We start from the raw sequence: 11844 nt of genomic DNA, 5'->3' as shown, positions 1-11844 counted from the left end.
GGGTCTTTTAGCGGCAGCCGAACAATCACACGAGTACAGTAAAATACCATAGCGTTGTTTATTGGAACTTCTGACTACAAGTGCATGGCAGTCACAAACCACTTCCTGTCTGCTGAGATTTGTTTTTTCATTTGTTTCTGATGTAATAATGATATAGCAAATGTTCAGAATTATATACTGAGCAATGCCACTGTAGTGTGTGCACTGAACTTTCTAAATATGGAAACGTGTGCACAACTCTTACCTTAGAAGTTTCAGGTTTCACAAGTGACATGACGGTCAGGATTGTGGATGGCTGCACGAGATGCTGACTGCCGTAACAGTCAAGTTTCAGTATCTGTTTGCAGTCGGTTAAAGTATGGAAGACTTTTGTCAGGTCATTTTAGTAAAAGCTACATTTTCATTTATTTTATTATTTTTAAACAAGCCACTGCTCATCCAAGCATACAAACAGACACACACATCGTAAGTGACAACTCTAGGTTACTATAAGGCAGACAGTGGCTTTGCGAGTTTCACTATAAACATTCTAAGGGGCTTACCACTCAATACTTTATTTCACCAAGCTTATATAACCGATTACGTTGAGCTTTGTGACCTTACAGTGTTTTTGTTGTTGAAAGTGTATTGAAAGTGTCATGATATCAAAATGAAGAGTTCTGCGTGATGTGTACAAATTTCTTTTAAATCTGACATGAGCTCACTTTTAAAAAATAGAAGCATTGGGCTTGTGTAGTTTTGTTTCTTTAAATCAGACAAAATCTATGCAAATACACATGTAAAATTAAAGTGTCCGTCACGCATCAAGACCAGTTTAAAACAATACTAACATTCTCCCGTGTTCCCCCCCATTAGTTTATGCACATTAATGAGGGGAATTGTGTGTAATTAAATAAAATACAACTAGATCAACTCCTAGTACACAGTTGTTAGCAGCATTTAATTAAAATATCAAATGTGCATAAATCAGACCAAGAGTGCTGCAAAAACAGACAGTAAGCTCATGTGAACCACTATATTTTCCATACGACATCGCTAGAAAGGTAACACAAAATACAAGACTCCGACCACAGGTAGAGCTTACACCTACACAGCTGTTTAAGTAGGCCTTTCTGATTGAAGAAATAAAGGTCAAAGGACACAAATCTTACAAAAATATACTGTGGACAGCATATAAATATACAATGAATGTGCAATACAAGAAACATTATAAAGCACCGGTGCTTCCACTGCTGTGCTGAATGCATTGAAATTGTCCTGTAGTTAGTGTTGTAATGTATGTGACATTCAGACTTATTTTAAAACATTAAAAGTCAAATAAGACAAATTAAAGGATGATGATCAAAGATGTGAACTGGTGTCAACCAGAACGGGTGAAGAAAATTCTCTCAATATAAATAACTACAGTACACATAGTCATGGAAAAAATGTTATAAAACAAAAAAGCATTTTAGTAACACTTTCCATATATAGTAGGTGGTTAAAAGCTTCGATTAATGCATTTTAATCATATTGTGGTGCATACTTAACTTTATTTGCATTACACCACAGTACATTATACTATATGAATACTCGTATACAGTAAATGTATTACAATGTTTTGTAACTGCACTTATGACGCATTATAAGTGCATTACCTTTACAGGCTTTATAGAAAGTGTTGCCAATTTACAATCCAATGTTAAAGATTAATGTATATAAAAAGAAAATTTAAGAAATATTATTTGTGACTTGAAACAAATACAAAAGTCTATGGTACCCTGAAATAAGATTTTTTTGTTTTAAGGATGTACGAATTTAAATCAATCCTTGCTCTCAGGTAACAGGCTTCACACACAGAACGACACACAGCAGTGAGAAATAACTACACAATTTGTAGTGTTATGTGCATGTCAGATTAATGTTTCTAAACCACAATATATGAAGCCGATCTAGTAGTGTTGATCTTGCTGATGAGGAATTACATGGAAAGTTGGTGGAAAATCCCTCGTCTTTTTTATTTCTCATACTTTGGTTCTTTGCCTTTTGAAATGTGTAGCGTCACAGGCTCACTTCCTGTAATATCCATTAAAAGTCCATTAAAAGTCCCGCTGCATTTGTGTCCTGTAGTCTGCACGTTCACTCATCCGATTCATATCTGAGGAAAGAACATAACACAAAAATACAAACATGGATGGAAATTTCATAACATCATTTGAAATTCAGTTTGGTGGTCATTACATGCGAATTTCAAGTGTACCTTTGTAATCTTTTTCTTAGATCCTTAATCTGTTCGTTCTTTTTAGTGAGAATCTCTTTCATGTTACGGTAGGCAGCGGTCTGCTGGAATTTTTTCTCCAGTTCCTAAACAAGTAAAAAACAACATGGGCGAGTAAACAATGACAGCATTTTAGAGAACTTTAGGTGAACTGTCCCTTTAAATAGCAAATTTATAATGTGATTATTGTAATCACCTTCTCAGCTAAGGCTAGTTGCTCCTGGATTCGCAGCAGGTCGTGTTTAGCAGACACCAGGTTGTCCTGCAGGTCCTTCTGAGAGGCCATGTTGGCATTTAAGGTCTTCTCAAAGTCAGACTGCATTGCCGCTACTGTGCCTTCTAGATTAGCAATCTCCTGAGCGACCATCACAGACTGTCAAAGGACAAGAAGAACCTGTAAATGTCTATTATTATACTGTAGACTGTACTGTATATAAATAAAGGGGGGTGTGCAATACTGTAAGTAACAGATTATAAAATAAGCATAAATGGCAAATAAACAGCACGTACCATGTTTCCATGAAGCCAAATAAATAACAAAAATGATCAAACACAACTTCATGAACAAAATATGATGATTTATACTGGCTAAAGCAAGAAGCCAGCAGGTTGATCAACAAAAGCTCAAATCAAAATACAAAGCACAAGCACAAACAAACCATTGATTTTGAAGTTTTTCGCACACCTGATACAATCCGAATCATTTTTTATTTTATTTATATTTTATTTTTCTATAGTTAAGTATATACTTCAGGTACTCTATTGTTATTTAAATCAATCCAATTTATATGCTTGACAACTGCAAAGCTCAGCAATAAATTAAGTTATTTTCCTCAGTTTCTATATATTTTTTGGTAAACAAACAAATTTTCATTTAACACTGAACAGAACAATTGCAGCTTTATAGTAAAACTAGTGTTGTGCACTAAACATTAACATCTCAGTCTAAAGGTCTTTGCACATACAGTCCGAAATTTTCGTATGCGTTTTTTCGTATTTGGCGCTCATTTGTACGGTGTCTCTGAATCGTCAAAACGCCTCTCAAAATGCTTGCTACGAATGCGAAAAACGCAGAAAATCGAACCCAGTCCGAATTTTTTATGACGGACTAAAATATCAGAGACCGTGTGTAAATGTGAATGACATAACATGAGGTCGTATTTATTTTTTAACGTGCAAAAATTTCGGACACAAATTTCGGACTCAATGTGCAATGGCCTTAAATCAGTTTCAGCTTATTGTAGCAGCAGCATTACTCGGGACATCCCTATTTAGGTCCATAATAGAGAGTCTAGTTTTACCTGCTGATCTCCTTGGTTCCTCTGAAGGTCTCTCAAGGCTCTTTCTGCTCTGGATTTGTTGTCTAGAGCACTCATGGCCTAGAAAACAACAGCTGAAATTATGAAATAATAATAATTCTCCACCATAATGTGGCCACCAAAACCATCTTTTCACCCTAAAAATATGTGAAAGTCGAGGCATTGGATAATAAAATATAAAACCAAGCAGAACTTCTTTGATAAGAAATATTGAACAAACACAATGGATATGTGGTTCAGTGTAGGGATGCATGATAAATTATCGGCCATATCGGGATCGGTCGATAAACGGTCATTTTTAATGTTATCGGTATTGGCCGATAATAAACTTTAGGCCGATATATTATAGCCTATTTGCCATCGGCAAATATATCGGTTATCGGATTCCAATGTTAAAGAATTATCGGTTATCGGCCAAAATTTACATATTTTTTTATTTACATATCCAAATACTTTGAGACCACTGAATGTTTTTTAACTTTTATGATTTTTCTTTTTACCTGAGACTCCAATGTTTTGAGTCTAGCTTTCAACTTTTCATTTTCTTCTTGTAGTCTGGAAATCTCCTGAAATCGAAAAGTAAACAAAGAGCATATCTGTTAGTATCGTCATTGACGATGATGTGCATGTGTACATAGATGTTTCCAATGGATCATTACAGATTCTAGATTATTTCACAAATCTTTAGAGCTTTGCTATGTTAATATAAAGTTTGTCTTACCTTCTGGAGCAGTTCAGACACACCGCCTTCATTTAGTGGAGCTAATTTTGGCTTACTGGACTCCTGATTTACCTGAAGGCACATAGGACAGGTGTTAATGGTCTCTTGCCATGACAAGATATAAAAAAAGCTTTTATGAGGTTCTCATTCAAAGCTACTGTACAGTTTCAGAATACTCAGAGATCTTAAAGGGGTCATATGGCACGAATACGTGTTTTTCTGTGTCTTTGGTGTGTTATATGTTGTCCATGCATGTATTAGACACGTAAAATTGCAAAAATTAAAGTGTGGGAACAAAAGATGCATTCTATCTAAAAGCGAATGCTCACCCAGACCTGCCTGAAACACCTCGTGTAACCACACCCCCACAAATCTACTTCAGTTTGTGGTATGATTTGACTAAGACCGCCCAAATGTATACGCAAGTAAGGTACCAAATATGGTAAGAGGCGGTACATTTCCGTCACAAGCTTGCAGTATTCGACCAATCACTACGCACTGGTGAACTGGCCAATCATAGCACACCTCGCTTTTCAGAGCGATGAGCTTTGAAAAATCTGCGCGTTTCAGAGAGGCGGGGCAAAGAGGAGATACAAACATGCACGGTATGTGGAAAATACAGTGTTTTTAAACTTAAATCCTGAATACACATTGCATTACATCTAAAACAGATGATAATATTCATTTTAGCTGTCATATGACCCCTTTAATACACTTTTAATTATATTTTTAGACTCAATCATTAATCATATGGAAGAGAATGATCTGGACATTCACATTTGTGTGCTTCATGGAAGGTTGAGGTTGAATAAATAATAACAGGTCTTTTTTTTCCTAAAAGCAGATTTTTAGTCCTCATGACCACCAAACAGTGATAACATCACAAGATATGTTCTTAAACAAAAAAGGAAGTTCTGCTTATACTCTGACAAACAACATCAGAGACCGAAGACATGCACAAGCTTCTGCTAATCATCCCCACTGATTTAACCACTAACTGAATATCTGCACACCTGAAACACTACTAAACATGTAAAAGTCACACTTTAACCTGCAAAATGTGTGAATTCTCCACTGGCTGCAGATGAAATGAACATAAACGCTGAAAACAAACACAGACTACGCCTATTAGAGATAAATATCCTCAGATATCTCACCTTGCTGTTGGGTTTGAAATCAGTCTTCTCAAACTCAGCAACTTGCTCCAGTAACTCTCTAAAAAAGAAAACAAAAACAGAAATGAAACTGTGGGATGTGAAATGAATTTTATATTCAATGTGGACGACACATGACAGATGACAGTTATATTGTATATTTCAGGGCCTTTAACAGGGGGTTTGAAAATGACCAATGACCATAAACTAAAAATACATTAAGTTAACGTAAACAAAAGAAAAAAGTACTCCTAAAATGAAAACGTTGTAATCATGTACTCACCCTCTTGTCTTTTCAAACCTGTATGACTTTCTTTCTTCACCAGAATACAAAAGAAGATATTTTGAAGAATGTTGTTAACCAAACAATGGCGGTACCCATACACTTCTATGGTGGGGACACAAAACCAGTGCAAGTCAATGGGTACCGCCATTGTTCGGTTACCATCATTCTTCAAAATATCTTCTTCTGCGGTAGAAATAAGTCATACGGGTTTGAAATGACAAGAGGTTGAGTAAAAGATGAGAGAATTTTCCTTTTTTTCATGAAATAGTATGGCAGGCGTAAACTTTTATCCTAGCTTTGGATAAAAATGTCTGCTAAATAAATAAATAAATGTAACACTCAGTTTTATAAAACACGCAACAAGGACCTTACATCTAGCAAGGGCCAAAGACACCCTTATAGATACATGACAAATAAAAAATGTAAAAGATGTAGTTACAACATCTGACTCTTAAAATTTCATTTAACCGTATCTCAAAGCCACACAAAAGAAGTAACACTGGCACAGAATCAGGTGCACCTGCTCTCATTCTCTCAGGTAGGTGGAGTCAACAAAGGCAGAGACTTTAAAAACACTGTTCTTAGAGGAAAAATAAAGCCCCTCCTTCTCCTTATGAAAACAGTTTGTGGTAGGCAAAACAACTCTCTGGCACTTGGCTACACGTGTGGTCTGATAAAGTTGCTGCCCATGCATAGGATGTGCGGATATGGGTGTTTTCCCTGTGTGTGTGTGTGTGCGTGCGTGCGCGTGTGCGTGCGTGTGTGAAGCCCATCCCTAATGTTGTGATGAGGGAGGGACAATGTTGTGAGGAGGGAGGGACATACACAGCTGTTTGAGGAAGCTGTATGTTGAAAGATGAAACAGGTTTAGCCGCAAAAGCACACATTCAACACTGCAAATGCAACATGCGTTTACAAAAGTTGTGCTGCTCAGCTCTCTCTGATCTATGTTTATGATTCTTTTTGTTTTTCGTTTAGTCAACTGCCGAATAAAAGGTCAAATTAAGTTTTACCACTTTGTATGCTATAAAAGGGAAAAAAAGAGACAGTGAAATGAAAAAATGAAAAATTATTTTCTAAAAAATTATCTACTTATTTTGTTTGAAACCTGTGTTTTTTCTGCAGAATGCAAAAGAAGACATTATAAAGAATGTTTGCATTTTTATAACACACAATGTATGTGGCTGGGGAATGGGACTGTCAAGCAAAATTTGGAAAAAAGTTAACAAATTAAAGTTCTCTTTGAGCCATTTAATCTAATGCATCTACTGCAACAAAAGTCAAGCATTCTGCTGTGAAGCATCTACAAAAGAAGATATTTTGAAAATATCTCAGGGGTTTTGTGTCCATACAATGGAAGTCAATGGGAGCCAATGTTGTTCGGTTACCAACATTCTTTAAAATATTTTCTTTTGTCTGCAGAAGAAATTAAGTCATACAAGTTTGAAATGACATGTGGATGAGGAAATTATGACAGAATTTTCATTTGTGGGTGAACTTTTACTTTAACTTTGTTCTATTAGCTGTAATATTAAGATCTGGCTAGCTTTATCTTTATATATCTTTTCTCCAATTTATTTCCACATTTTTGTTTTGAAAATTCACATCACACGCTTAACGTCTATTCTTAGTATTGAAAGACAAATCTTAAGTTTCCGTAACTTGATGACACATTAATCAATTGCTTCAGGGTCATGTACTAGTTTGAGGACTCAAAACCGTATACAGTAGGCTAAAAGTTGTGCACGATAAACCTCTCAAGCCCACCGCAGATTTGCAAAGGTTAAAGTTACCTGCTCGATTTTCACATGACTTCAACGTCAACAAAGAAACCTGCCTGCTGTGTGAGTGAAAAGTGAAAGTGTGACATTCAGGTGACCTTCCAGAGCAAGGCCCGAGCCGAGCTGTAGGAAGGATGTGGCTTCGACGGTAAAGCGGAGGGCATGGGTCACATTAGTGACAGATGATGTTTGAGGTCATGAGTGAAATTAACCATTCTGCCTCAAGTTCCTCATCACGAGTTCTTCAAAATTATTATCTGATGTTTACAACAACGCATTACAAACACAGTCAATTGCACACAACTTGCACAATTGCACCAGTTACTGATCAACTGATTTCTGCATTCGGTGACTGTATACCAGTGGAAATCTTTAATTTAGTATTATTACACGGCTCGTCGAAATGCTTGATTCTGATTGGCCAGTCCTGACATTTGCAGGTTCGTTATTCCCAGTTATTACACGGCTCATTTGACTGCTTGATTCTGATTGGCCAGTCGTGACATTCCAAGGGTTGCGCTCAAAACTAATAACACCATGTAACCCGGATGCTGCAAATCATTTTGAAAAGGGCAGTTTAATATTACACAAAAATTTATTATAAATATGTCTTTTAATAACATATATGACATTATATTTACAAACGATTAAACCAATTTGCCTGTTCGTGACGTTTGAACGTCGTTTCTTACTTTAAAACCGAAACTAAACGGCTTTTCCTCGCGGAAGGTCTGCATTCGGTAAAAATGAGCTAATAAAATATTTCAAATGCACATTTTATGTCCAGTTTTTTTCTCATGTGGCAAGTAGCCGTGTAATAAGCGGGATAATGTACCAGCAGCCGGCTGTTTTCGCGAAACTTCTGCGATAACAACCGGCTGCCTGTACATTATACCTTACATACCGAACTAGTATCCACCTGTTCTAACCAGACGTGGTCAGGTTGTTGACGTTCTTCTCTCTGTCCTTCCGTTTCCTCCAGATCTGATTCATCAGTATGCAGTTGCAAGCAGATTTTTTTCAGCCCGGTTCAATCCACCAAATATAAGCAACACCTTGAGATTCAGTGAACCCTAGCTTCCTCTAGCTCTCTAAAGTCAGTCCACAGTGGCCCATGGAAACTTTTCAACCCAATAAACTTACTTTCCACCGTACCTGTTTATCAAATCCAGTGAAATCCCTCTTCCTCTCAGCTTTTTTATCACTTCTCACACATCAATGGGCGGTTTCTAGTAGAACTCCATTGACTAAACCTTTTCTCTCCTCTTCTCCCTGATGGATCCATTTCAGCTTTCCTGGTCTCCCTTGCAGTATATGTTCTTTATCTTCTTTAGACGGCAGTCTCAGACAGAATAATTGAATGCTATAGCTGTCTGAAACTTTCTGCATGTCTGATATTCAATTCTCCCACAATCCTTTATAACCGCTATTCATTTTCATTAGTATAATATTCCTTGCTTTCAGGAGCGCATTTATGCCAGTGTAAACACCTGTCGTGGAGCCAAGGATGCATGTTGTGACCTAAACAAATAAATATGACTGTCAAACGTATCCAGAATAAAAGTTTATGTTTACATAATATATGTCTGTTTACTGTGCATATTAATTTTGTATTTACACACACATACACATACATATTTAGGTGTATGTATTTATTTTTATTTACTAATAATTTAAATTACATACATTTTGTATGAATTTGTATATTTTATATCTTTCTTCAATATATGCATGTATGTGTGTGTTTATAAATACAAATATTAACAGTACACAGACATGTATTGTGTAAACACAAACTTTTATTCTGGATGTAATTAATCACAATGAATCGTTTGACAGCGCTACAAATAAACAAACGCACGTGATCACTAGTATCGTGTTCTTGTCATGACGTCACCAAAGGACCACCTGCTCACCTAATATACAATAAAGCAATAACATGGTTGCATTTATGGGGATGACTGTTCCTTTAATACCAGGGGTAAACTGAATCTAAGGTTTCAGTATTGTCGACTTTTTAACATTTCAATCCTTTTATGTTTTCCTGATGAAGCCCTCACCTGTTCTCCAGCTCAGAGATGTCGGTCTGCAGTCTCAGGTAGAACTTCTCTGCTTGGGAAAACAGTTGTCGCAGAAGCAGCACGTTAGTGTGAGCCGTGTTTATGAGTTCCATCTCCACTTCTCCACGCACTAGAATCTGCAGCCCATTCAGCATGTCAGACACCTCGTCCACCGTGTACGTTTCCTCCATAAGCCTTTCACATGGGGGGAAGACACCAGACACCATGAAGGCCAGAAAGAACATTTAAATCTAATGTTTGCTTTACTTCCTGTTTCATGAGATACCTTAAAATGGCATAAAGGAAATGTTTGACCCTTTCTGTAGAATGTTACCTGCTGTCCTTCAGGTCTTGGAAACAGGAGTCGATGGTCTTCAGTCTCAGTGCCCGTTTAGAGCGGGCAAAATGTATGTAGTTGATGGCCTCATTCTGATGGTGCTCATTAAAACCAAAGTCAGCCTTTGAGGGAAAACAGAACTGTACATTAAGGGGCAGTTTCCCGGACAGGGCTTAAGCCTAGTCCCAGACTAATTTAAATGTTAGAGGTGTCTTAATTCGAAAACAACTTGCACTGACATATCTTAAAATGTATCAGTGGGATTGTTTTGTCTCAAGATGCCCACCAGTAATGTTTTTTTGTAACGAAGGTTTTTAAAAACGACTTAAATATCCTAATTTAACCAAGGCCTAGTCCTGGTTTAAACTAATTCCTGTCCGGGAAACCGCCCCTAAATGACAAACAGCTTCACACGCAAATTTAAGTTTCAGAAAACTTACTGAGGAGGAATGGCGTCCTCTTCTGGTCGACATACATATTGCGAAAAACGTTTAACTAAGAGCTATTGGAAATAACTTAATAATTCAAGCAAGTTGACTCTGACTTTCATATGTGGTTTAATAGATCTTTATACATATATAAAGTTATCTGAAATTCCCAAAAGACGTCGTGATAAATATTTAATTTGTCAAGTAACGTTGGTGGCTATGGTTTCATGTTGACTTCATTGTGCCTCTGACTAATAAAGCGTTTGCATGAAAGCCGAAAACGTATCACTTTTTAACATATTTACAACAATATTAATTACATCCATGCTATTATACAGTAATATTACCGTATGATCCAGCCCATAAGCTCCTATACAATTGACTTTCCTAACATCACGCTATATAATGCTATATTGCGTGTAGCAAATACATTTCAAATAAACTCAATTAGTATTGTTTAATATTGAAATCGCAAGCAGACTTGCACTGCATTAATGGTATTATATTATTATTGGCCTAGTTTTTACTCTCCCCCCTATCGTCATGTACACACTTTAGTGATCAGACAGAGTTTATAGATCATAAAAAGGATATGCGTAAAATCTGCTTTATTCGTGGGAACACACTTGATTCATTTTCCAGTTTTCCATCAGATCAGCTACGTTAGTGTTAGCTGGCTAAGCTACTTACCATTGCAGAAGGATGATGCGGAGCAGAGTTTTGTCGTGACGAGTTGAAAATCTAGAATGAAATATACCACGTTTACATAAGGCTGGACTGTCAGAAGGCACTGTAAAGAAAACAGATGGGAATGATGTTCACAACCGGACAATTTGTAAAGATAGCGAGAAGACAGTCCTGTTATGCTTTTGGTTGCGCTTGGAAACGGAACAGCGTCACTGCGTCACTATTAAGCGCACCAAGAGAGCGAGTTGGACAAATGTCAGTAGAGGGCGCTCTGTCAACGCCTGTGTTGGTGGCAGTGAAATGTAGATTTTTATTTTAGATTTTCATTTAAAACTTGTATGTTTTATTTGTGTGCAAAATATCCCAATAAAGTAGCAAATAAGCATGTAAATAAAAACATTTTTAAAAAATCCACGTTAAAAACAACTAAAATGTTTTTAATATAAAAGTGTTTTTACAGGAAATAAACATTTTAAATCAACACAAAAGAAGTAGGAACTTTAGGTTGGCCAGTTTACGCAATTTAGTTTATACAAATCTCTCTTTTCTAGTTAGATTATTCACTCGTTTCTGGGCCACCAAGTGCCTTCTGACAAATTAAAGGTTTATGTCCCACAGAAAAGATCAGTGTTGGGTGTAACTAGTTACTAAGTAATTAGTTACTGTAATTTAATTACTTTTCCCTTGGAAAAGTAAAGTAAGGGATTACTCTTATTTTTTCTGAAATTTAATTACAGTTACTTTTGATGTAATTAAACTAAATACTTTGTGTAATATATGTGTGTGCAATAGTGGAATTGACATCAAAATTCAA

At 36.5% G+C, this 11844-nt stretch overlaps 1 protein-coding gene across 2 annotated transcripts; it reads right to left on the bottom strand.

Annotated features, from left to right (window-relative positions):
• Positions 1–921: 921 nt before the first annotated feature.
• Positions 922–11239, bottom strand: lztfl1 (leucine zipper transcription factor-like 1). 2 transcript variants are annotated; one of them, XM_057323368.1, is made up of 10 exons: positions 11034–11239; positions 9913–10037; positions 9579–9773; positions 5455–5512; positions 4298–4369; positions 4077–4142; positions 3559–3636; positions 2454–2630; positions 2240–2343; positions 922–2137 (listed from the first exon to the last, which is right to left on the bottom strand). In XM_057323368.1, the coding sequence occupies exons 1-10, from the start codon at positions 11034–11036 to the stop codon at positions 2119–2121; spliced, it is 897 nt and encodes a 298-aa protein (XP_057179351.1). In that variant the 5' UTR covers positions 11037–11239; the 3' UTR covers positions 922–2118. The 2 variants fall into 2 exon arrangements, with proteins under 2 accessions (XP_057179351.1, XP_057179352.1); XM_057323369.1 differs by having other exon boundaries at positions 2454–2612.
• Between the last annotated feature and the right edge of the window lie 605 nt (positions 11240–11844).

This window comes from Triplophysa rosa, linkage group LG23 (assembly GCF_024868665.1).
Source record: "Triplophysa rosa linkage group LG23, Trosa_1v2, whole genome shotgun sequence".
Classification (NCBI taxonomy): Eukaryota; Metazoa; Chordata; class Actinopteri; order Cypriniformes; family Nemacheilidae; genus Triplophysa; species Triplophysa rosa.
This window is presented reverse-complemented; position numbering and strand designations above follow the sequence as displayed.

Excerpts from the sequence above, each read along its gene's own strand:
- lztfl1 (XM_057323368.1), bottom strand. Across the intron at positions 5,513-9,578 it reads ATCTCTGAGCTGGAGAACAG|AGAGTTACTGGAGCAAGTTG; the intron begins GTGAGGGCTTCA and ends TTTCTTTTTTAG. Across the intron at positions 4,143-4,297 it reads TGTCTGAACTGCTCCAGAAG|GAGATTTCCAGACTACAAGA; the intron begins GTAAGACAAACT and ends TTTCGATTTCAG.